This window comes from Myxine glutinosa, chromosome 12, assembly GCF_964187855.1.
Source record: "Myxine glutinosa chromosome 12, kmMyxGlut1.1, whole genome shotgun sequence".
Lineage (NCBI taxonomy): Eukaryota > Metazoa > Chordata > Myxini > Myxiniformes > Myxinidae > Myxine > Myxine glutinosa.
The window spans coordinates 94,701,968-94,729,502 of NC_136272.1; the positions used below are offsets into that span (position 1 = coordinate 94,701,968).

Genomic DNA, 27,535 nt, shown 5'->3' on the forward strand with positions numbered 1-27,535 from the left:
GAGCTTGGACAACTGATGACTCTGGTTCTCACCTTCAGGGTGGAGAGTTCCTTGTTTTCATCAAGGATTTTACGAAGTGTCCTGGCTGGCTCAGTGAGGATGCCATCCAGCATATGCACCACACCGTTAGTGGCTAAGTTATTGGCCTTGATCACGCGAACGCAGTTCACTGTGACAATCTACAAAGCACACGGGATATATATATATATATATTTTTTTTGTATACAAGATCGAGGCTCGTGAAAGAGCTAACATTAATCACACAAAAAGTCAAACCGACACAAAAAAATATAATAAGGGGAGAGGTAGACAAGGTGGGGAGAGAGGGGGAAGGACACAAACACAGCATTTGAGATCAGGGACATCGAGAGAACTGTGGGAGGGAGAGGGCTTGGGAGGAGGTGGGAGAGGTATAAAACACATGGACGCTGCAAGGACTTCCAGGAAAGAAGTTGGAATTTCAAAAAAAGTGGATCTGGGGTGAATTAACGGGGGTAGAAAAGATCAAGGTTTTGGATGGGGGAAGATAAGAGATGGTGGTGAACAGCTGTTTTAAAAACCTGGAGGGAGAAGTGGGATTGAAGAGAGTGGAGGAGTTTGTTCCAGAGGCGGGAGAAAAGAGGAATGAAAAAGTGAAGGTGAGCAGAGAGTCTTGATTTTGGCAGTTTAACCATCAGAGGCTTGCTGGCAGATCTTGTGCGACCTGCAGGAATATTTGGGGGACAGAGCACAGAGAGCTGGGGGAGCAAGGCCAGAGAGGAGTCGGTATAAGACAGAAAGGCCACCAACCTGCCTGTGGTGAGTGAGTGAAAGGCCCTCGGAGTTAGCTTCATCGCAGGAGATTCAAATGATTCTGAAAGCCTTGGTTTCAACAGCGTGAAGCTGAGCTCGGTGTGAGGCAGGAGCACCTGCCCAGAGGGGAGAGCAGTATTCCATTGAGCTGCGGATGAAAGCCTTGTATGTGGTGAGGAGCTCAGGTGTGCCAAGGAAGGACTTCGCACGACGGAGGATGCCCAGTCGGTGCCTGGCTTTGGAGGCCAGATTTGAAATGTGGTTTTCCCAGGAAAGATCATGGCTGATAGTGAGACCCAAAAGCATGAGCGACAGAACTTCTTTGAGAGGATTGTTGAGGAAGTAGATGGGAGGGTTGTCCAGTCAGTCTTTTCAGAGAGACAATGTAAGAATGTGAGATTTGTCAGGATTGAAAGACATGTTCCACTTGCTTGACCAGTCTGTGATTTTGTCCAGGTCTGCAGAGAGTGAGGAGGCGGAAGACTGCCGATCTGAGGGATGAGGAATGGAGCGGCAGAGAGTGGAGTCATCAGAAAAGAGGTAGAGAGGGCCCCCCTCCCACCCCCCTCACCCTCCCATCCCTCACCCTGCCCCCCTCCCCCTCCCCACTCCCCCCTCCCACCCCCCCTCCCATCCCTCACCCTCCCCCTCCCCATCCCCCCTCTTCTCCCCTCTCCCCCTCTCCCTCTTCTCCACCTCTCCCCCTCCCTCTCCCCCTCTTCTCCACCTCTCCCCCTCCCCCACCCCCTCTTCTCCTCTCCCCCCCCTCTTCTCCCCTCCCCCCCGTTCCCCTCCCCTCCCCTCCCCCGCCCGGCAATGCCGGGTACTTCTGCTAGTATATTACTAAAAGGAAATGTGTGTGTGTGTGTGTGTGTGTGTGTGTGTGTGTGTGTGTGTGTGTGTGTGTGTGTGTGTGTGTAACTTGGAGAAGAAGAAGTGTGGGTGTCATTGGTTATCTCCATATGAAGGTTTCAGAAGGTGGAAAGGAGCCCTTCCAGGTCTCAATGTATCCACATTTGTGTGTTTGTGTGTGTCCGCATGTGTGTGTGTATATATATATATATATATATATATATATATATATATATATATATATATATATATATATATATATATATATATATATATATATATATATATATATATATATATATTATAGTTATATATATAATATATTTATATATACATATATAAAAATATATATATATTTATATAAATATATACATATTTATATATTTATAAATCAAGTAATGAACGGCGGTTGGGAATTATATCCAATACGTCCATTTTTCCATTCACCAACCTATAGTTTTGTCTTAAAAACTCAACGTTTCGGCCAGAAACCTGGCATGCACTGGGCTTCCATCTGCCTTTATCAAGAGTAATTCCCTTGTTTACCTTCTCCCAGATATACCTGAGGGAAGGGGGTGTGCCTATTCTGTCAACCAATCACAAAGCTGTGTTGTGAGACCTCCTGACCTTTGACCCGTGACAAGCTTGTGTTGCAAGTGTTTTGTGTGTTTATGTGTATGTTGTGTGTACTTATATGTATGGCAATACATATACACAAAAACAGCGCCGTCCATATTAGTATTGGAACAGTGAAGCCAAATTTGTTATTATTGCTATGTTACTCAATAAATTTGGATTTGTGATCAGAACATGGATCGGAGGCAAGAGTACAGAAGGTCAGCTTGTATTTCTTGCTAATTCTATGGATATATGTTTTACCACTGTAGACCAATAGCACTTTTTATGTTCAGTTGCCCCATTTTATGTGCCTGCTGTCATCGAAAAATAAAAATGGCACCGTTGGAAAGCCAATCATCGATTTACCTGCAACACAAATTATTGTCCATTTAATCATAAATATACCTGTTTTAAAATTCCCCTTTCTAGTATTTAAGAATAGGAAGCAGGGAATGGGAGCCTAATGCAGTGATTCCAACATAACATTTATTATTCCACGACAGCAGGAACCCTTTACAACATGGAAGGAGCACAGAAAAATATAAATAGTAATATTTTGCGAAGCAATAGGAAATTTATAAAAAGTACATGGAAGGTTCACACAAACAACAACGGCAGCAGCAGGAACAACAACGTGTTGTGAGAAATCAATTTTTGCATGCTTCACGTTATTTTACATCCTCTTTGAGACTCATAGATTGACATATGCAATATGTTTGTGAGTACAACATGCTGTCTATTGATTGAACCCATCAGTAGTGACGGGTAGGCACGCCCATAGTATATAATTAATAGATTGTTGATGTTGATTCATAAAATAAATTCACTAATATTAAACGGCCCAGTTTCATCATAAATAAAGGAGGCAGTGTTTTCTTTTACCTCCTGCTGGAGGATTCATTGTTGATCACATGGAGAGAGTTTTATACGGAAGATTAAGTGAAGAATAGCAATCCCCATATTTATGTGAATCAATGATCAGACTTGGAGCAAATGCTGCCTACATGAACACACACACACACACACACAAACACACACACACACACACACACACACACAACCACACAACCAAACACACACACACACACAACCACACACACACACACACATACACAAACACACACACACACACACACACACAACCACACACACACACACACAACCACACAACCAAACACACACACACACACACAACCACACACACACACACACATACACAAACACACACACACACACACACACACACACACACACACACACACACACACACACACAACCACACACACACACACAAACACACACACACACACACACACACACACAACCACACAACCAAACACACACACAACCACACACACACACACACATACACAACCACACACACAACCACACACACAAACACACACACACACACAACCACACACACACATACACAACCACACACACACACACACACACACACACACACACAACCACACAACCAAACACACACACACAACCACACACACAATCACACAATCACACAACCACACAACCAAACACACACACACACAACCACACACACAACCACACACACACATACACAACCACACACACAACCACACACACAACCACACAACCAAACACACACAACCACACAACCAAACACACACACACAACCACACACACAACCACACACACACACACACACACACAAACACACACACACACACACACACACACACACACACAACCATACACACAACCACACACCCACACACAACCACACACAACAACACACATCCACACAACCACACACATCCACACACACAACCACACACACAACCACATACACACACACATAAACACACACCACCACAACAACCACACACAACCACACATGCACACACAACCACACACAACCACACAGAACCACACACACACATACACAAGTACACACACACACACACACACACACACACACACACACACACACACACACACACACATACAACCACACACACACACACACACAACCACACACACACACACACAACCACACACACACACACACAACCACACACACACACAAACACAACTACACATCCACACACACCCACATACACAACCACACAGAACCACACACACACATACACAACTACACACACACACACACACACACACACACACACACACACACACACACACACACACACACACAACCACACACACAACCACACATCATTCTCACCACATTGATATCCTCACAATTAGTCAGCAAGGAGTTTTCTTGACAAAATTCAGGGTCGCGAGTCAATGGCATCCCGTTCCACCAAGATGGAGGGTTTGTGCTTGCCAAGGAAAGCAGGACTGGATTTCAGAGATGGCGTCAACATTTGTCCACCCGCCAAAGCGTTTTCAATCAAGAGCCTTTTGGGAGTCTGCTCGTGTGCCGTCTGCCAAGATATTAGAATTCTCGCTCTTTATTCCATCACAGTGTGCGCTTATTCCCATATCCAAGTTTCCAGCGACGCTCTTCGGCAGTTGTTGGTAACGGCAGCAAGGTCGACGTCGAGTTGTTCATCTTTCAAGCTCCACTTGGATTTGTAAAACCTCACAGGTAGGTTTTATCAACTGAAGGTTGACAAGGTCATGCTAGTTGAAGGTTTGCTAGTTGACAAATGTGTGCTTGTCGAAAGTTGACAAACCCTCGGTTGATAAAACCTATCATTTGGAATTGTCCGCTGACGCAGACAGACATTAGCATTGACAAAGTCCAGTGTTCCTCTCACAACTTCGAGTTTTTAGTACAGACTCAATTCACATGATGGTACAATTTTGGGCTTATCTATTTATTATGTATGTAAATTCGGCTTCTTTTTATTGGAGGGGTGAGGGACTTACCCCATTCTTGTAATGGTTGATCAAAACTTTCTGGTTGTCATGGAGGGTTGGAAGCACGTCTCCATCCTTGAGATCACTCGCCATCAATCGCTGGTTGACCATGTGGTACTGCAGCTTGTTACTGAGGCCAAGTCTGCCATTTCTCTCCAGCTCATTCCGTTGTCTCTGCAAGAAAAGCAACAACTTATCCCACGAAGAACATGTAATAAAAATATGGAACAGTGCGAACTTTTTGAAAACTTTTTGAAAACTTTTTGAAAACTTTTTGAAAACTTAAAACAAAAACGAGGCCTCATATGGTTTACGTTTGCAAAATATCACAATTGTTGACTGCATCCTTCCGCCCACTTCATCCTTCCTGTACTTGATGTCTGCAATGCAGATTTGAGTCGAGCAGCAATTTAAATCGATATCGACCAGCATTTCTTTCCAACAGGATGGTCAAGCCAAGACTCGACTGTAACCTGTCACCCCAGTGTTTTAAATGCAAGCAGAGGAATCTTTGAGTGTGCTGTCTCTTGGATCGATGTTAAGTCAGATGTCCCTTCTACTACAACGGTTGCTGATGGACATTATGAAAGATTTCACAGTGTCCTTTACAAAGATTAGCCAAGTTATCTTTGGCCAAATTCCAAATTCCCACCCTAAACCAGCTTTACACAAAGCCCCATCCCTTAGTTCGGGCTTTAGCATTCCATCATCCATCAATGCTTCACCACAGAGCCTAAAATATGGCTGGGATAAACAACAACAACAACAACAAATATTTATGAGAAGTACCCATGATAAGCCATGCTTCGCTAATTTCTGAATCATAATACAGTTGAAGTAATCAACAAATGCTTTTGGCTTTAATTTTAGATTAATAAATCCTGGGAAAGAATGATGAAATGTTGAGAATGTTTATTAAGTTTTTGGCTCTTCGATAACTTAATTATTGAGCTTCAATCTTATTTCAAAATACTTTATATCTAATATATACGTAAAGCTCTTTCTAACCAATCACTCACTGACTGACTCACTGATATTAATGTTTAGTATTTTCTAGTAATTATATGAACAAGGGCTGATAAACCATGGCCTAGGCCCTAGAGGTATGCACACTCTCCTCTAAGCTGTCTACCCTGGGTTCGAATCCCCACCCAGCTATCAACTGTCATCCCGGTGTTTCATAGGCAGGGGGATTTCATCGATGTGTATGCCGACCCTCGAATGGATGTTGAACGGGCGTCCTGTCCGTCGACATGTGTGGTGGGCATTAAAGATCCCACAGTGTCCTTCGCGAAGAGTAGGTGAGCTATCGCCAGCACCCTGGCCAAATTACAAATTCCTGCCCTAACCAGCAGAGGGCACTGCATCAGCGGCTCAGCCAATGATGCTACCCCGCAGCCTTGTGTTTCATACGAATGAAGAAGATTATATGAACTCTTGGAAACTTTACCCTTATATAGTAAGTTTTAGGTTCTCTGATAACTTCATTATTGAGATTCAAATTTATTTAAAACTATGTAAATATATAAACTAGCAACCGTCCCCGCCCTAAGGGCGGGGCTTCTATTGGGAAGCCCAATCAAAAGGCAAAATATCAGAAATTGAAGGCTTTTTTATTTTAAACGATTCATATAAACATCAGTTGAATCATATCACACGCAAATCATCAAAATTTAAACAGTACATGGCGCCCATTTTGAAAAAAGATTGAATTCTGCAAAACGGAAGCGGCCGCTACACGTCTTTCCCAGTCGCACGTTTATGTGAGAAGAGTGCGCGCCGAATCTGTAACACGGAAGCGGCCGCTACACCTGTTTCTCAGTCGCTTTGCACACGCTGCCGTGTTACTTCGGAGCTGCACGTTTATATAGGAAGAGTTCGTCAGGAGTCGATCTACTCTCTCCTGGTACATAGAATAAACAGTATTTGTAGAATTTCAATAAAAGCCACATCACTGTTCATATCGGTAAATATTATTCCATCGTGTTTGGAAAAACTGGAAAAGTTGGAAAAGTTGGAAAAACAATACAGCCTATTTTACTCCAGGGGGTCCTAGGATTACCCACCCAAAATATCGTTGCGATCGGTTCAGCCATTTTTGCAGCACCTTCAAACGGACGGACAGACGGACGGACATTTGGTGAATTATAGTAAGATAATGAACTTAGGGAACTTTACCCTTATATGGTAATGGAAGGCCGCAAAAGGTGTCCACCATCTTATGCATTTACATTGAGCGAAAATGTCACACGAATGAGGGAAATGAAGACGCATTTTAATGGAGAAGTTGAAGCAAAAGCAATCAGACAGTTTTAATAAAAACATTTATCTTTAAAGGAGTTTTCTACCTGCAGTATTAAGTACGCACTGTCGAGGGTGGATTCAGTTGTGGTCACAATTATACCACATTTTCCTTCATGGTGAGGAGGTTACTATAAAGCAATATTTGCTCTTTTGCTCCAATTTAGGGTTAACGTTCAAAACATCAGCTTCTCCTTGCTCCGCACGGCGGTTGGCATACCTCGATCAATATCCCGTTGATTCCATCCACCGTTCTACCTGCCCAGCTGACCCAGGTCAACATTAGGCCTTCAGCAGCAGTTGTTCTTCATTATATTGTAAAATAAATCTTTTTGAGGTTATATAAGCTGAGCAAATTTTCATGCTAACCACAGGAGCCTTACACCCCCGAGTATAAACTTTGCGAATTTAACCGGTTAACAGGTTATTAGTTTTAACTAGTGATACGCACACAGGGAAATACTGTCCTCTGCAAAATTTGACTGGAACTAACATTCCAGGGAATTTTCTCCGACCACAGAAATATGCTCCTCTCCAAAAGTGGGCCTCAGACGCAGTACAAACACAGTCGTCAAATGTTCATTGGCGTGTGCGTGTTTGTGTCACTGTGGCTGTACAATAAAAAGGATGAAATATGACGCTTATGGGGGAATGGAAACATGGCAGGTTTGTCTGCCTCAGGAAACAAATTGCTTTTAGTTACGGCTAAACGTCCATCAAAATGACAGCTGTCTCAGTAACAATATCATTGGCTCTTGTAAGAGTGAAAGTATGTTTACGTGACGAATTGTGCGAGTAACTACAGTCAAGTTTGATTCCCAAAGCCATAATAGTCTCTTCCAGGGCAAGACGGACCAGTGTCTGGAATGTAATGTTGATTGATATAATCGATTTACGTCACAACCTAATCAAGGGTTTTAATTTGTCTTAAATGACGTCTTAATTGGCTCTGGCTTTGTTTCATTCTTATAACGATTTACTTATTTACTTAGCAAAGTAAGAAAATCGTACTTGGAGCGATTATTGTTGCCTTAACTTTTATGAGTGCGACTGCAGAATTGTCAGTGGTTACGCCTAATTATTACCATTATCATCATCATTTGTTAAGATCGGTCTCTTGCTGAACCAAAGCCTCAGCATGGTCACAAAATATTCCAGTCCCTTGTCTTGCAATCTCAATTTGCTGTATCTTCAGTATTTGTTGAACTCTTGTCTCCACCTCTTTGGTTGCCTTCTACCTCAATTGGTCTTCAGACCGTCACTGCATTCGTCCCTCTGTTACCTGCTCTATTTATCGAAGAGTCGATAACAGATGGTGGTTATTTGCACCTCTTAAAGAGGAGCCCAAATGCAATATGGGAGCAATTCTACAGCGACAGAACCCTCTTGCCAGTGCTCGCAATTATGCACATGAAGATCGTAATAGCCCATGGACCCAGAATGATAAACAAATGGCCATTGTTCTGGAACAGTGCGCAATGATTTTCCTGCTACTGTGTCGAGTCATTTCAAGAGTGCTGCACACGATGTTGAGTAGTTGAGCACCATGAGAGTAATCTTTTGCTATGACAACAGGATTACAGAAACCGAACTTTCACATTTCCTTACACGAGGCAGCTCGTTCCACGCATCGTTGCTTGGCACAAAGAATGTGACTGTGCCTGGCCCATCAAGCTGTTCCTGGAGTCCCGCCCTTTCAGAGTAGTCCTTGGTTGTGGTGGCTCCGAGTGGCTCGAGGGAACTGTAGAGGCCCGTGAGTGGAGAGACTGAAGGAAGCACAGAATTCCAGAATTTAACATACACCAGGCTTTGGCTTAAGCAATATTGCCTCAATAACATTCCGGCAGCCTCAAGTAATACGCCTTGGCCCAAACGTGCAGGTCAGTAGCAATGTTTATTTTTCCTACACTTTTCCAAATACCACATATGTGAGTACCCTGTATGAGATTTTGTACTTCAAATAAGGCCCTTCATTGAAATCAGGATTTCAGCATGACTCAGATTTAAAATGAAGGATCCTTAAAAAAAATCAAGAATCTGGAAATACTCAAACTCAGGAAATCTGGATTATTCAAAATAAGAAATTAGTGATTATTTAAAATATATATTTCAGGATGACTCAAAATCAGGAATTAAATAAATATTGCTCAAAATAATGAAATTGGAATTACTCAAACTCAGGAATTTTGGACTATTCAAAATCTGTAGTTTGGGATTACTCAAAATCAGAAATACACAGAATTACTGAAAATCAGGATTTTGGCATTTCTCAAAAACAGAAATACACAGACTTAGTGAACATCTGTAGCTCAGGATCACTCAAAATCAGAAATACACAGGATTGGTGAAAATCTGTAGTTCGGCATGACTCAAATTCAGAAATACACATGATTAGTGAAAATCTGTAGTTCGGGATGACTCAAATTCAGAAATACACAGGATGAGTGACAATCAGGACTTTGGGATTACTCAAATTCAGAAATGCACAGGATTAGTGAAAATCTGTAGTTTGGGATTACTCAAATTCAGAAATACACAGGATTAGTGAAAATCTGCAGTTCAAGATTACTCAAAATCAGAAATACACAGGATTAGTGATAATCTGTCGTTCGGGTTTACTCAAATTCAGAAATGCACAGGATTAGTGAAAATCTGTCGTGTTGGATTACTCAAATTCAGAAATACACATGATTAGTGAAAATCTGTAGTTCGGGATTACTCAAATTCAGAAATACACAGGACGAGTGACAATCAGGACTTTGGGATTACTCAAATTCAGAAATATACAGGATTAGTGAAAATCTGTAGTTTGGGTTTACTCAAATTCAGAAATGCACAGGATTAGTGAAAATCTGTAGTTTGGGATTACTCAAATTCAGAAATACACAGGGTTAGTGAAAATCTGCAGTTCAAGATTACTCAAAATCAGAAATACACAGGATTAGTGATAATCTGTCGTTCGGGTTTACTCAAATTCCGAAATGCACAGGATTAGTGAAAATCTGTAGTTTGGGATTACTCAAATTCAGAAATATACAGGATTAGTGAAAATCTGTAGTTTGGGTTTCCTCAAATTCAGAAATGCACAGGATTAGTGAAAATCTGTAGTTTGGAATGACTCAAATTAAGAAATATACAGGATTACTGAAAATCTGTCGTTCAGGATTACTCAAATTCAGAAATATACAGGATTAGTGAAAATCTGTAGTTTAGGATTACTCAAATTCAGAAATACACAGGATTAGTGAAAATCTGCAGTTCAAGATTACTCAAAATCAGAAATACACAGTATGAGTGACAATCAGGACTTTGGGATTACTCAAATTCAGAAATATACAGGATTACTGAAAATCTTGAGTTCAGGATTACTCAAATTCAGAAATATACAGGATTAGTGAAATTCTGTATTTGGGATTACTCAAATTCAGAAATACACAGGATTAGTGAAAATCTGCAGTTCAAGATTACTCAAAATCTGAAATACACAGGATTAGTGATAATCTGTTGTTCGGGTTTACTCAAATTCCGAAATGCACAGGATTAGTGAAAATCTGTAGTTTGGGATTACTCAAATTCAGAAATGCACAGGATTAGTGAAAATCTGTAGTTTGGAATGACTCAAATTCTGAAATATACAGGATTACTGAAAATCTGGAGTTCAGGATTACTCAAATTCAGAAATATACAGGATTAGTGAAAATCTGTAGTTTGGGATTACTCAAATTCAGAAATACACAGGATTAGTGAAAATCTGCAGTTCAAGATTACTCAAAATCAGAAATACACAGGATTAGTGATAATCTGTCGTTTGGGATTACTCAAATTCAGAAATATACAGGATTAGTGAAAATCTGTAGTTTGGGTTTACTCAAATTCTGAAATGCACAGGATTAGTGAAAATCTGTAGTTTGGAATGACTCAAATTCAGAAATATACAGGATTACTGAAAATCTGGAGTTCAGGATTACTCAAATTCAGAAATATACAGGATTAGTGAAAATCTGTAGTTTGGGATTACTCAAATTCAGAAATACACAGGATTAGTGAAAATCTGCAGTTCAAGATTACTCAAAATCAGAAATACACAGGATTAGTGATAATCTGTCGTTCGGGTTTACTCAAATTCAGAAATGCACAGGATTAGTGAAAATCTGTAGTTTGGCATTACTCAAATTCAGAAATACACATGATTAGTGAAAATCTGTCGTTCGGCATTACTCTAATTCAGAAATACACACGATTAGTGAAAATCTGTAGTTCGGCATTACTCAAATTCAGAAATACACATGATTAGTGAAAATCTGTAGTTCGGGATTACTCAAATTCAGAAATACACAGGATTAGTGACAATCAGGACTTTGGGATTACTCAAATTCAGAAATATAGAGGATTAGTGAAAATCTTTAGTTTGGGATTACTCAAATTCAGAAATGCACAGGATTAATGAAAATCTGTAGTTTGGAATGACTCAAATTCAGAAATATACAGGATTAGTGAAAATCTGTAGTTTGGGATTACTCAAATTCAGAAATACACAGGATTAGTGAAAATCTGCAGTTCAAGATTACTCTAAATCAGGAATACACAGGATTTGTGATAATCTGTAGTTCAGGATTACTCAAATTCAGAAATATACAGCATTAGTGAAAATTTAAATCTAAAATCTCATAAAATATGCAATTTGGTCTCCGTCTGTCTGACCAATACTTTAACCATGATACATTTGATGGTTACTTATCCAATCGCAACCAAACTTGACAGGGAGACTAAGCGAGGTTGTAGCAATTTAATTTCCCCCCATCCCAGCTCAAGGGGGTTTTCCCCAACACACAACCCCCTAGTAGGAGGTTGTGTGTTGAAGTGTATATCCGTGTTAAGATAGCTTTATTGTGGCGTTTTTCCAAGGCTGCTTCTTGAAACAAAAGTAACTAGAACAGCACTCGGTGGAGTGCATGCCTCCCTCTGCCAGGCTGAACAGCTTACATTTTGTATCCCATTGATAGGCCGGATCTGGATCCGAACCTGAACCAAAATCGAATCGGCTTGTTCTTATCAGCTAACCAACTCATCCACAAGTTTTCTAACAACTGGTCCACAACGTTTTAAGATATCATGCTGTATATCGTTTTTGGTCACATCTCTGAATGGTGAAGAATCACTTTAAAATTTCTCGGATCTGGATCCGGATCTTCACCAAAATCGAATCGTTTTGTCCTTGTCACACACCCAACTTGTCCACCAAGTTTCGTCCGAATCCGTCCATTACTTTTTGAGATATCCTATTCACAGACTAACAAACAAACAACCTGACAAGCAGACAGGGGTGAAAACAGAACCACATTCAGTGGCGGTGGTAACAACACAAGTGGCGGTGGTAACAAGTGGTGGTATTAATATAATTGCATAATATTAATGTTATTACAAAACAATGTCAATAATAGTAATATCCTGTCTCTCTCCTTGAGCAAACACCGTGTTAACGTGTATTAATAGCTTATCGTACCATTTTGGTGGGAGCACCACCTACCAGAAGTAAAAAAATATTATAAACCACAAACACGTTTGATTACCTTTTTGAAACAGTCGCTGCTGCTGTTTTAACACTAAACTGAAAGGAAGGAAACCCGGGGTATGTTCAGTTACCAAACAGCTAGCTAGCGCTTGCCAAGCCAGCCGTTCCTTATCAACGCTTTTGAATGGAGTGGTCCACTTGCTCGAATGTTTAAACCACTTGGTGAACATCTACGCAAGAAACTTGGTAAATTAACACAACCTCAATGTTCTTGAAGCCTTACTCTAGATCTACTGAAATCTACATACCCCAGCGAGGAATGACTCTTCATGCCGCTCCTGGAGGGAATGGTTGTACGAGACTACTAGTTACTCAAATTCAGAAATTACTCACAGGATTACTGAAAATCATGATTTTGGGATTACTCAATTTCAGGCATTTGGGATTCATCACCTGCAGGGCATCCCCTCTGTCCACCTATGGTGATGTATCCTGGACAGCACTCGTAAGAGACGGTTCTGAAAGAGATGTATAAGAAACAATCGGTGTTCTCATTGGCACTGAAAGTCACTCACATTACCATTGATGATGTAACTTGAAGGTTGCGTCACATGTTATAGGATTGTAACTTAGGAGGGACGATCACAGCAAATATCTGAAATATCAACCCAATCGACTACACGTTTGGTTTGTCTTTTAATTTAAATACTTTTCTAACAACAATTGAAAATGAAATTAGTTCAAATATTTTAACCGTACAAGTCTTTATTTTATTTGTTTTAATTGTACGTAAGGAAGCGGATATTCTGATCAACCCTCCTCTGCCTAAAACAGTGTATAAAAGAGAAACAAAATGATGATATAATACAATGGCCTCACAAAAGGATCAACTTTCTAAGTTTGAAAATTTTTTTTTTAATGTTTCCTATGAAGTTTGATATTGGATCATTTACCGTTAAATCATTCTACTTTGTTAATATGAGATTATTAAAACCAAAAGAAGGCAAAAGCAAGCAAAATGCCTCTTTTACAGCCCCAGATACACAGTTATAATCATCCATCAGTTTACCTGTTGCTGTGATGAATGTTTTTTTTTTAACCAAACACCTAATATTCCAAACACCAGACATATTGCTTTTTCTATATTGTACTTTTTTTGTTGTTGGTGGTTTTCATTGTTTTGTGCACAAGGCCAAAGGTTGCGGGTTGAAGTGAATTCCTTACGTGGGTTTCTTGCAGATGGTTTTCCTGTACCAGCTTTTGCAAGACGAGTAGTACTTCTTGTCCGTGCCCGAGACTTGCTGCACCGTGCACATGTTTGGCCTGTGCAAGTAAAACAAATAAATATAATTACAACAGACATTGTTCAGACGTCAAATTACGGGACAGACATTTTCACAGAGATCTGAAGCAGACTATAAACAAGCGAGGCACGCATATATGTTATGATGGACCATGCACAGTGTATAAGTTAAGGCAACGTATGTGTGAGTGCGTAATTTGTAATTAAAAACGCCGCAACGCTTGCAACACACTTACCCTTCCTTGCTTGCACGAGCTCTGCTGTGCAGGAGTAGTCGAGCATGATGGGACATGGCATCTCCACCTGCCATCCAGACGCACATCAGAAGAAATATAAGCTTCATGGTCGCAATGAAATTTCAAAAATCCAGGACGAGATGCCACGCTGGAATCGAACCCCTCTTGCTTACCTTGCTTATATATATACGCATAAGGTTGGGAATTGAGGAAAGGTGGGGGGTAGAGGGTAGGGGGGGGGAGGAGTTCGCTGGGATATTGAAAGGAGGTGGGGATGTAAAGGCGGGTGTGCTGAGATGTGAAACCCATCTGTCGTTCCCTTACGCATGCCCTCAAGACTCATTGGGGGGGTGGGGAGGGGGGGGTGAGAGTGGGTGGATGGAGTGGGGGGCGTCTCGGAAATGAGCGAATGTCTAATCTGAAAGGTCATTCCTGTAGAGTGTCTGTCGATCACGACCCTATGGACTAATATGACAAAAATGTCCATTGTGTTCAATAATCCTTGCCATAGCCGAGACATTACACGTACTACTTCGAGGCTTGTGCAGTTACTCTAACTTTCCCCATATAGAGCAATAAACTCGAAAAAAAAATAAAAAATAACACAGGCATGCAAAACCACAAGACCAACACAGGTGGATTTCAGTAACACCTATGCTTTACCTGACCCCATTTTGTTGGAATGTGGTTTGTCACTACACAGATGAATTCGATGGAAATATAAATGTACAAAATTTAATTGTTCTTTCAGTAAAATTGCTTCGGGTAATTTTTCAACCACCTGGTGTGAAAATTGAGGACCTTTTGGATCTGGCCGATGGCACATGCCACATAGACCCAGGATTCTGGAAAAAAAACAACCCAGAATAGCTCAGACATTTTGGCCACATGTGCTCCTTCGGCCTATCTTGGTATTTCATTGAGATATCCTTACTTTGGGTCAGCATGCAGTTCCGCATTCCGAAGACTCAAGTGGACCACTCAATTTGCTTTGGTGGGACTTGTTGCCGATGATTCAGTTCCGTTGCCAATGTTCTTCATGGCAACAATCACTACCACAGAACCTGATGGAAAAGTGTTTGAGGTTAATTTTTTGTTTATAACTTAATGATTTTCGGATAGCGTTTGCTCTCCCGGAGCTTTCAGTCTGTGCAACTTGACCACTGACCGTCGGCAGTCACTGGATGGGATGTCAAGGGACAGCTGGAGAGGTGAGAGGAAGCACCAAGAGGCAGTGAGAGGATCCGTCGCAGACCTCACACATGCTTGGCTGAATGGTTGCAGTTGGATGAGCCCTCCAGATTTGCTCCCCCTACCTGCCCCCCCCCCAACCATTATTTTGCTTAGCAACCCTCCCCCTCCTCCCACAACCCCTTCAAACTCCCATTGGGCAATGCTCATATAGATAATTACATCCTGTCCTAACTCACACCACATTTGGCTCCTGTTTCTCCATGTTTTTAAAATACTACTCACAGATTATTTATGACCCATTTTTCTGGCCCCCTCCATGCTTGCGTATCCTATATATGATTCCCCTTCGCTCCCAAACTTGCTCCTTCCCATTAATGCCCCTTCCATCCCATTTTATTCACCCTTCCTTTCAATCCCCATCTTTTTACAACTTTGCCCTTTCTCAACTTCATGTTGCAATTTTCCACCGCCTCGACATTTTCACCTCCTCCTACGATGCAATGCATAAGATGACCCCCAAAGCACACAATCACCTTAAATTGTGAATTCAATTGCTTTGGAAATTGCACAAAAGCAGCTTTGCTGTTCTTTCCACCATTCTCACACGCATGGTTTCGTGCGCTTCTCGGAATGCTGAAGACTGCCAAGGTGGTGATAGCTTGGATCTATTCTAACCACTTCCCCTGACGTATGCACAACTGGCGAGACATGCATCAGCTTTCAATCTGCAGAGAACTTTGGAAATCACCATCAAAAGAAAAGTTGACAAAAGTCACGTGTGCAGAATCATACATGGATGCACATGAGTTGTACAGTGCATTCAGAAAGTATTCAGACCCCTTCACCTTTTTCACATTTTGTTATGTTGCAACCTTATGCTGAAATTGTTTAAATTCATTTTTTCCCTCATCAATCTACACTCAATACCCCACAATGAAAAAGAGAAAACAGGATTTTAGAAAGTTTTGCAAATTTATTAAAAAGAAAAAACTGAAATATCACATTGACATAAGTATTCATACCCTTTGCTATGACACTTGAAATTTAGCTCAGGTGCCTCCCATTTCTCTTGATCATCTTTGAGATGTTTCTCCACCTTGATTGGAGTCCACCTGTGGTAAATTCAATTGATTGGATATGATTTGGAAAGGCACACACCTGTCTATATAAGGTCTCACAGCTGACAATGCATATCAGAGCAAAAACCAAGCCATGAGGTCGAAGGAACTGCCTGCAGAGCTCAGAGACAGGATTGTGTCGAGACACAGATCTGGGGAAGCCTACAAAAAAATCTCTGCTGCAATGAAGGTTCCCAGAGCATAGTGGCCTCCATAATTCTTAAATGGAAGAAGTTTGGAACAACCAGGACTCTTCCTAGAGCTGGCCGCCCGGCCAAACTGAGCAATCGGGGAAGAAGGGCCTTGGTAAGAGAGGTGACCAAGAACCCGATGGTCACTCTGGCTGAGCTCCAGAGATCCTGTGTGGAGATGGGAGAAACTTCCAGAAGGACAACCATCACTGCAACACTCCACCGATCTGGGCTTTATGGCAGAGTGGCCAGACAGAAGCCAAACAGTTCAATCTTGGTTTCATCAGACCACAGAATCTTGTTTCTCACAGTCTGAGAGTCCTTTAGGTGCTTTTTTGCAAACTCCAAGCAGGCTTTCATGTGTCTTTCACTGAGGAGAGGCTTCCGTCTGGCACTCTGCCATAAAGCCCAGATCGGTGGAGTGTTGCAGTGATGGTTGTCCTTCTGGAAGTTTCTCTCATCTCCACACAGGATCTCTGGAGCTCAGCCAGAGTGACCATCGGGTTCTTGGTCACCTCTCTTACCAAGGCCCTTCTTCCCCGATTGCTCAGTTTGGCCGGGCGGCCAGCTCTAGGAAGAGTCCTGGTTGTTCCAAACTTCTTCCATTTAAGAATTATGGAGGCCACTGTGCTCTGGGAACCTTCATTGCAGCAGAGATTTTTTTGTAGGCTTCCCCAGATCTGTGCCTCGACACAATCCTGTCTCTGAGCTCTGCAGACAGTTCCTTTGACCTCATGGCTTGGTTTCTGCTCTGATATGCATTGTCAGCTGTGAGACCTTATATAGACAGGTGTGTGCCTTTCCAAATCATGTCCAATCAATTGAATTTACCCCAGGTGGACTCCAATCAAGGGGTAGAAACATCTCAAAGATGATCAAGAGAAATGGGAGGCACCTCAGCTAAATTTCAAGTGTCATAGCAAAGGGTATGAATACTTATGTCAATGTGAAATTTCCGTTTTTTCTTTTTAATAAAGTTGCAAAAGTTTCTAAAATCCTGTTTTCTCTTGGTCATTATGGGTTATTGAGTGTAGATTGATGAGGGAAAAAATGAATTTAAACGATTTCAGCATAAGGCTGCAACAACAAAATGTGAAAAAAGTGAAGGGGTCTGAATACTTTCTGAATGCACTGTACGTCATAGCTGTGAATGCTGTACTTTTCTGCAAAATGAATAATCTGCGAACCCCCAGCACACAAGTATGACTGGAGAAAGGTCTGCAGTTGCCTGAAACTATGTTCTCAAATAGGAGAATGTCACGAGGGGGATTACGCCATTGTTATTTCAAAATGAAAAATCTGTTTTCAATATGTCTACCAATAAATTTACTGGCAAAACAGTTGGTAGCCAATGGAACACGATACCATAATATGAGCTCATGGTAGACTCTCAGAGGAAGGCCGTGACTGTGGGACATGGTCTTGGCTGGGTTAATTTTTTTTATACACAAGATGGATGGAAGAGCGAAATGATGGAGGGTAAAGAGGAAACACAGATGACAGTTGGGCCCAGGTAGGTGAATGGATGAACAGGAAGAGAGGAGGGGAGGAAAAATGGTAACCGGCGAGCAAGAGGATTGCGTTACAGACGGTTTATAGGGGTAGAAAACATCGCGAAGAGGGATGGGGGATAACGTGAGATGGCGGTAAAAAGTAATACTGGCAGGATGGCCTAGACGAATGTAGGCTCGCCTCAGAGACATCGAACCTTAGTTTGAAACTCAGCTCAGCTACAAACTGTCATACTGGTGTCTCGCAGACAGGGCGAGGCATCAATGCGCGTCGCCGTCCCTCGGACAAACGTTAAAATGGAAGTCCCATCTGCCAGGATTAGTCGATGCATGTTAAAGATCCCACAATGCCCGTCACAATGAGTAGGCGAGCTTTTGCCGGCACCCTGAACAAATTCCAAATTCCTGCTCTAACCTACAGAAGGTGTTGCAGCAGCGGTGTCCTCAGCCAATGATGCCACTCGAAGCCTTGTGCTGCATAAGAAAGAAGAAGAAGAAGAAGCAGTAACAGTATTTATTAGTTCAATCTTGTGACCCTTGAACCTCGCAATCGATTTCTCTGGCTTCGTTTTATAGAAATTCCCTTTTTTGATCCTGCTTGCTTTCTGAGATCTACTTATGTTGGTAAGATCTGAGTCGCATCAGGATTTGTTGAATAAGGTGAACGATGGCATAAATGACGTCACACACAAAGGACCATATGGTTGAGCAACCAGCTTTTTTATTTTCTGAAATCAGCAATCAAAATATAACGATGTTATCGATTCTTTATGATCTTACGGCACTTTGTACCAGCGAATTCAAAGTTTATTTCCGTGCAAAAGGAAAGTTGAAAGCTACATTTATACATCTTTGTTTTTCAGAACCACAACTAGAAACCTACCCGATCCTTCATAATGAAATAAGAAATGTTTTGTTTTGTCACCTGTGCCAAATGATTGATGGGTTCAGTATAAGGGGTTTGGGGGTTGGGGGTTTGGGAACACCCGGGTATTTGAGAGAAAGAATCTTAATATGAGATGTAACGTAAAAACGAACATGAACCAAGAATTTAACAAGCAACAAGACCATTTGTGACTTGAGTTGCAGGATATTTGTACCACCTTTAGAAATGATCAGCAGCAGACAATGTGTAGGACAGTCGGTTATGAGAGGGTTTCAGAGAGATGTGTAAAGAAAAAAAAAATACAACAGTTTTCCAAGAAATATAAATTGTTGCCAGTAATGTCCATCTCTCCAGTCGATTCGGCTTTGTGAGTTTTGTTCATAAATTTAAACGGCAGCGACTCCTAGCGATTACAACTGGAGAATCCTCACAATGCCATCGGCTCAAATGATGGAGGCCAAAAGGAATTTTTTTGGGGGAAAAGGGATGGGGTTGGTGGACCAACTGAGAGCTCATGGGGCCTTTGAGAGTATCACTTCAAGATGTCTATGAGGGATCCTCTGGATATGTTCTTCAACATTACATTCTCCTCTCAAGTTCCTCTGAACAACCTGAATTTCTGGTCATTTACCAGCATCGATAAGAGCCCTAAGTACACAGCGGGACATAAGAAGCATTGGTCGTGTATTATGTTGCACATGGTTCACAGTCTCGTTGTGGAAAAGGCCTTACGCTTGCCACCATTGGGAAAGGCAGATGAACAACTGCTGATTTCACCTTCACAGGTCTCATACAAGTCATCAGTCATTTCAGCATGTACATCCAGGATGTGGAAAGGGTTGAATAATCCGATCCCATTGTTGGATTTTAGCTTACAACCCTTGGGCAACGCTTCCACCTGGAATTGCTGTTCCTCTACGGGTACGGCATACGTGGCTCTGCTTCTCTCATTGTCTGTTCGCTTGTCCGTGCTGCAGAGTTTGTGCCCACTCCTCAGTGGATGCTTCTGGAGCTCCACCCCAGCCTTTCCTTTCTCTGTGTGCTCAACTTTCTCTGAGAGTGTACGGATTGTCCTGTTGGGCAGAGTCGGTAAACCGTGCCCCTTGGCCTTGTTCTGACACCTCCAATGGAAAACGCGTTGTCGCAGCATCGCCTTGCAGGGAATCTGACTTTCGAGTACCTCGTCCCGTTCGTTAACGACGCTGCCGTTGTAGCAGGTGGCTGGGGTTACGGTAATTGCCCCTTCTGAAGGTGCCGTGTTGAGATGGTACCTGTCCATCCTCAAGCTTGTCCGAGACCTGCTTTGCTCTTCTGGATGCGTCAACGTCACCGGCAAATGTTGGTGGACACCCGTCTTGACGAAGTCCAAAACCTCAAAGCGAAAGCTCACTATGTCTTGTTTAAGCTCCTGTGGAGTCACACATGACAAAATCAAGGGTGGTCATATCATTCATGAAAAGATGCTAAGTCTTTCTTTGATCTTCAAATTAGTGAAAATATGTACAATTATAACCTTAAAAGTCTCTTCGGTTAGTCCTTCCTGTGTTCTGGACTGACGCAACATGGATGCAACGTATCTTTTGACCAAACTCCTTATGACTTCCTGGAACACAACCAAAGCAAGCATCCGTTAAATATCAAAATGATGGAAAAGTTGCTCGTCATCAAATTATTAATGGCTGAGTAGAAATGCCCGACTTCCAGGGGCTTTCTGAAATACTCCAAGAAAGTCTGAGGCCTTAGTTATGACACCTCAAACTATAGTGTACTTATCAAGGTAGGAATTAACTTTAATGTTTACCTGATACTGGTGATGTCGTCGTAGATTATTGGCTGCACGTTTCTGCGATGAGAAAAGGGAAAAATGCACAGATGAGAAATCTGACCGGGGCAACGACTGAAGCACAGACCGGGGCAACGACTGAAGCACAGACAGACTGGACAAAAGTGACAAAAAAAAAGATGAGAAAAGAAAAGCACAGACCGGGGTAAACTCAAGTGCAATTTGAAAGGAAGGTTGTGGGTATTACATCATCGGTAAGGATGACGTACCCCGAGTGTGCCCAAGCCTTCGTGGTGTTTCTTATCCGAGATGAGACTACTGTGGCAGATGCAGCGGCCTATCCAATGGCACAAATACCACACAGACTTGGGACTGGGAATTATATTGAATGGAGTTGGGAGAGTTCCACCCTCCTCAAAATAGCTCATCCACAGCTTTGTTCTTGCGAATTTCCATTCAATGTCTGCATGGTCCTGGAATGAAAAGACGAAGAAGCGCTCGTAAAGTCGTAATTATATTCATTGAATATCGTTAAAAAGTAATAATTTGCCTCCACTTTGAATATAATAACCGCTGCAGGTTCTCTTGTGGATCCAAACGTGCTTCTTTCAGGGTAGCCTGTTCAGCGTAGCATTCCGGGTCTCAAGATGCCACGAGCACCAGTTCACAATCCGTTGGATTATGTTAATTTGTCCTATAATATGCAATATACCCAGTAATGACTCCATGGTAGTCCACAAATTAATTCAATAGAAAATGAAAAGGTTTGGAAGCAAATCCCAGAAGAGGTTCTAATTTTTTCGCACAAGCTGTGGTCCATAGGCCTACAAAGACCACATAACCAAATCAGGGATAAGGTGAAAATGGATACATGTTTACATCACAACATCGACAGACACATGCATATGCTGAAGGGTGACAATTTTCAGGAGAATGAAGTCAATCATTTGGTTTATCTTATAAATATTTTCAAGTGTATTTTTTTTGGGGCGTTTGTTACTTGCAAAATCGAAGATTTTTCAAGTATACACAAAGAATTAAGTTAAGCACCCCCCCCCCCGTTTTTTTACAACCTCGCACATTACAAGTTTGTTGTCGTCAAAACAGTGTAATATACCCATGATATTGCTATATTTTCTGGAGAAGTGATATTATGGTCACATAAAAACATAACAATCATGCCGTTTTCAATATTTTATTCTGAATAATTTAAGGTGAAAATTTTTGGGAAATTTAGGCATATTTTCACCTCAATTTAAGTATGGAGCTATAGGTCCATCACGGACAGTGTGGATGACGTTTATGTTTTCTAACGTACAGTCATTGTTCTGAGAAGACCTCTAGCGATCTTTGCGTCAATAACGTGTGTAGGACCCACGTGATCGGATCACTGACTCAACCAATCACTTTTTTTCACTTTGATCACTCAATTTCATCAATGGATAATTGCTAATGTCATACCAATCATTATTTGATCTCACATACCTTAGAATATATGCCAATGTATACATATACACAAAGGATATATATTAGGGGGTGCTTACCTTAATTCGTTGTGTAGGGGTGCTTAACTTAATTCTTTGTGTATATATTGGTCGGTTCCGTTTGTGGTTCTGTCTGTTTGTCTGTCTGTTTGTCTGTTTGTCACCAGCCTACAGGTCATAATTCTAAACCGATCGTCATGAAACTTCACCAAGTTGTATAAGTCGTCCCAATTGAGAAGCCTATTGATTTTGAGGTCAAAGGTCATCTGGAGGTCAAATTTTTAACACCGCCAGTTTAAATCAGATTGACTTAAAAATTGAATAGCATTTGTATATCAAGTCACCAAATTGGGAAATGAACTATTTTTGAGGTCAAAAGGTCAAAGGTCAACTTAAGGTCAAATTTTTAAAATCATCAGCTTTAATCTAAAAAGCCGTCAATTCTCAACCGATTGACTTGAAAATTGAACAGTATTTGCATATCGAGTCACTAAATTGGGAAACATACTATTTTTGAGGTCAAAGGTCAACTCAAGGTCAAATTTTAAAAATCATAAATTTTCATCTAAAAAGCCGTCAATTCTCAACCGATTGACTTGAAAATTGAACAGCATTTGCATATCGAGTCACTAAATTGGGAAACATACTATTTTTAGGTCAAAAGGACAAAGGTCAACTCAAGGTCAAACTTCCAAAATCATCACTTTTTATCTGAAAAAAACCCGTCAATTTTCATCCGATTGACTTGAAAAATGAACAGCATTTGCACATTGAGTCATTAAATAGGAAAACCAACTATTTTTGAGGTCAAAAGGTCAAAGGTCAACTCAGGGTCAACCTTCCAAAATCATCATTTTCATCTGAAAAATCGTCAATTTTCCTCCTATTGACCCGAGCTTTGATCAAGATTGTCAATTTTAATCTTGATGAAATGGACAATTTGCTGTATCAATGGAATTTTTTTTCTTGGGGAGGGGGGGGGGGGGGCGTATTTTGCAAGTATCGTGCTCCGCATGACGTCTTCTTGTTATTTTGTCTGTCTGTTTGGTTGTTTGTCACCGGCCTACAGGTCACAATTCTAAACCGATCATCATGAAACTTCACCAAGTTGTAGAGGTCGTACCAATTGAGAAGCCTATTCATTTTGAGGTCAAAGATCATCTGGAGGTCGAATTTCTAAAATCGCCATTTTTCATCTGATTGACTTGAAAATTGAAAAGCATTTGTATATAGAGTCACTAAATTGGGGAAACAACTATTTTTAAGGTCAAAGGTCAACTCAAAGTCAAACTTCCAAAATCATCAATTTTCACCCTATTGACCTGAGATTTGATCAATTTTAATCTTGATGAAATGGACAATTTCCTGGATCAATGGCAACCTTTTTTTGGAGGGGGGGGGGGGGGGGATTTTGCAAGTATCGTGCTCTGCATGACGTCTTCTTGTTACTTGCAAAATCGAGGATTTTTCAAGTATATTGGTCGGTTGTGTTTGTGGTTCTGTCTGTTTGTTTGTTTGTCTGTTTTTTGTCACCGGCCTACAGGTCACAATTTTCAACCGATCTTCACGAAACTTCACCAAATGGTAGAGTTGGTCAAAATCAAGAAGCCTATTGTTTTTGGGGTCAATAGGTCAAAAGGTCAACATAGGCAAAAGGTCACCAAATTTGCTAAATTTCTAAAATCCTCAATTTTCATCCGATTGACTTGAAATTTGAAGACCACTTGCATATCTGGTCACTGAATTCAACTACCAAGTATTTTTAAGGTCAACATAGGCCAAATGGTCAACATAGGCCAAATTTCTAAAATCCTCAATTTTCATCCAATTGACTTGAAATTTGGAGAGGACTTGCATATCTGGTCACTGAATTCAACCACCAAGTATTCTTGAGGTCAACATAGGCCAAATGGTCAACATAGGCCAAATTTCTAAAATTCTCAATTTTCATCCAAATGACTTGAAATTTGAAAAGGACTTGCATATCTCATCACTGAATTCAACCACAAATTATATTTTAGGTGAACATAGGCCAAAAGGTCAACATAGGCCAAAAGGTCAACAAAGGCCAAATTTCTAAAATCCTCAATTTTCATCCAATTGACTTGAAATTTGAAGAGGACTTGCATATCTGGTCACTGAATTCAACCACAAATTATATTTTTGGTGAACATAGGCCAAAAGGTCAACATAGGCCAAAAGGTCAACATAGGCCAAATTTCTAAAATCCTCAATTTTCATCTGATTGACTTGAAATTTGAAGAGGACTTGCATGTCTGGTCACTGAATTCAACCACGTATTATATTTTAGGTAAACACAGGCCAAAAGGTCAACATAAGCCAAATTTCTAAAATCACCAATTTTCATTTGATTGACTTGAACTTCTAAGAGGATTTATATATATGGTCACTGAATTCAACCACCATCTATTTTTAAGGTCAACATAGGCCAAATTTTTAATATCCTCAATTTTCATCCGATTGACTTGAAAATTGAACAGCATTTGCACATTGAGTCACTAACTAGGGAAACTCACTATTTTTGAGGTCAAAAGGTCAAAGGTCAACTCAAGGTCAACCTTCCAAAATCATCATTTTCCATCTGAAAAATAGTCACTTTTCATCCTGTTGACCCGAGCTTTGATCAAGATTGTAAATTTTAATCTTCATGAAATGGACAATTTGCTGTATCATTGGAAAATTTTTGGGGGGAAGGGGCAGATTTTGCAAGTATCGTGCTATGCATGACGTCTTCTTGTTTGTTTGTTTGTTTGTACATTATTTTTTCACGGCCGAACCGTAGCACCTAGATGCTCCAAATTTTTGGTGTAGGTACTTCAGAATCTGGACAAGATTTTAAGCTATCACACGTTGGTTGTTACCTCCACTATCGAAAGTGGATGGAGGTTATGTTTTCACCCTTGTGTTTGTTTGCGAACAGGATATCTCAAAATGTTGTGGACGAATTTGGCCGAAACTTGGTGGACAGTATGGATGTGTGACAAGGACGAATTGATTCGATTTTGGTGAAGATTCGAATCCGGATCCAGATCACATAATTTTCAAAGTGATTCTTCACCATTGAGTGATGGGGCTAAAAGATATATAGTACGATATCTCAAAAAGTTGTGGATAGCTTATAACAAAACTTGGTGGATGAGTTGGGTAAGTGACAGGAACAAGCCGATTCGATTTTGGTTCAGGTCCAAATCCAGATCCGGTCTATCAGTGGGATACAAAATGTAAACTGTTCAGCCTGGCGGAGGTATGCTCTCTACAGAGTGCTGTTCTAGTTGCGTCTGTTTTGTGGCCATCACAGGCTGCTATAAAGTGTATATTGGGATGTGGGGTCACGCAGCACTGCCGCCAGCCTGTAGACAAAAGGTAACCACCATGAGGCCAATAACTTCATAGCTTTTCAATGGCCAACACGTCCCCAAACTACCATTGGGAAAAGCACACCTTGCTGGTTCAGCACCGGGTAGGCCCTGCTACTAATAAATAAGGAAAGTTTAAATGAAAGGTTCTCAAAACTTTCTACCTCTTTAGTAGCTTATCAATATATAAGAGGTGTATTTGCTAAGTAAGCCAAAGGGTCCAGCAGTACATAAAAATCGACACAGTACAGGCTTAAAAGATACTCGGAATCTCCCATGATGAAGCGGAGTCTGTGGACATATTACTTTCCCATTGCAGATGGTCAATAGCCTCTCCGTTTTTTTCCACCTCCTTTCTGGTCTTTCACCCTCTGCTTCCTCCCTACCCTGTCCCTTCCCTCTCCCCAGGTTTCTGCAAGGCACACGTGGTCCACCATAACACCCCTTCGGGTGGAACTCCCAAAATCCGGAATCGCTGCTCACCTCCACTCATTCGTTCATCTCTTTTCCCACCTATGGAACCAACTTTCACATTTTCTTCAATCTCATTCTTCCCTCCAAAGCTTCAGGACAGCTGTTTACCACCACCTCAGATCATCCCCCATCCCATCCAAACCCATGATATTTTCTACCCCTATTAAAGCTTCCAACTCATTCTTCCCCACATTCCTTATTTCTCCAAGTCTTGCTCCATTTTGTCCTTCATCCTTGCTGTTAGTGTGTTTCCCCCCTCTCTTTCTACTGTTCGTTTTGTTCAGTTACATCATGAGTTCCATGTTTTGGCTCCTCCACGAGCCTAGATATTGCAAACAAAAAACGTAGGGGCAATACCCCTGGCACTCACCTGGTAGAATAAACAGTATACTGCACTGACTAAAGGTATTTTAAAGCAATTTCAATGGTTGCTAGAAGACAGAGCAGCATGTAGAATCATTCTAACATAATCATAAGACTTTGAACAAACAAACAAAAAAATATCTATTTTGGGGGGCAACTCCCCCAACCCTGTATATCTCCTCAGACCCCAATTTTTCTAATACCTTGAACAAACATTGGTACATCACGGGTAGTGAAGGTTGTGGTCAAGTTTCATCGGAATTGTGTGTGTAGTTTCAGAGGAAGAAGCAAATACCTATTTTTGGGGGGGGGGCGGGGGGGGGTCAAACCTGGATCCACTTTGACCTCTGGTAGATCCCTTTAGACCCCGATTTTTTTAATGCCGTGAATATAATTTGTACCAAGTTTTGTCACAATCCTTTCAGCGGTTTCGGAGAAGAAGTTGCAAGTGTTTACGGACAGACGCCCCATCGCATATGCTCCCCTGAACTTCATTCCAGGTGAGATAAAAAGTACTTCATCAATGATTATTCCATTCCTGATCTCACTCTCAACCCACCTCCTTTTACCCCCTCTGGGTTATAATGAGAATGATATTCTTTAGGAGATCAGCCTCCAATACTGAATATAAGGAAATGAAAAATTTGAGTAAATTTTTGGTGATGA

General features: G+C 41.2%; 2 protein-coding genes and 1 long non-coding RNA gene across 3 annotated transcripts in view; 1 reads left to right on the forward strand and 2 right to left on the reverse strand.

The window, feature by feature from the left end:
• LOC137437635 (transforming growth factor-beta-induced protein ig-h3) overlaps positions 1-14,649 on the reverse strand; it is a 43,426-nt gene extending 28,777 nt beyond the window's left edge. Inside the window, exons 1-6 of the mRNA XM_068132111.2 lie at positions 14,489-14,649; positions 14,174-14,272; positions 13,403-13,467; positions 9,046-9,203; positions 5,146-5,310; positions 33-179 (exon numbers count right to left, since the gene is read on the reverse strand). Of these exons, the coding sequence (XP_067988212.2) occupies positions 33-179; positions 5,146-5,310; positions 9,046-9,203; positions 13,403-13,467; positions 14,174-14,272; positions 14,489-14,595 (741 nt within the window). The 5' untranslated portion in view covers positions 14,596-14,649. The remainder of the gene's footprint in view (positions 1-32; positions 180-5,145; positions 5,311-9,045; positions 9,204-13,402; positions 13,468-14,173; positions 14,273-14,488) is intronic.
• LOC137437639 (uncharacterized) lies at positions 1,252-26,687 on the forward strand. The gene is made up of 2 exons (XR_010986564.2): positions 1,252-1,332; positions 26,441-26,687. It is a non-coding gene; the product is annotated as an uncharacterized LOC137437639 (long non-coding RNA).
• Positions 19,210-27,535, reverse strand: part of LOC137437633 (short transient receptor potential channel 4-like) — a 72,602-nt gene continuing 64,276 nt past the window's right edge. Inside the window, exons 8-11 of the mRNA XM_068132110.2 lie at positions 21,441-21,644; positions 21,190-21,231; positions 20,902-20,991; positions 19,210-20,796 (exon numbers count right to left, since the gene is read on the reverse strand). Of these exons, the coding sequence (XP_067988211.2) occupies positions 20,092-20,796; positions 20,902-20,991; positions 21,190-21,231; positions 21,441-21,644 (1,041 nt within the window). The 3' untranslated portion in view covers positions 19,210-20,091. The remainder of the gene's footprint in view (positions 20,797-20,901; positions 20,992-21,189; positions 21,232-21,440; positions 21,645-27,535) is intronic.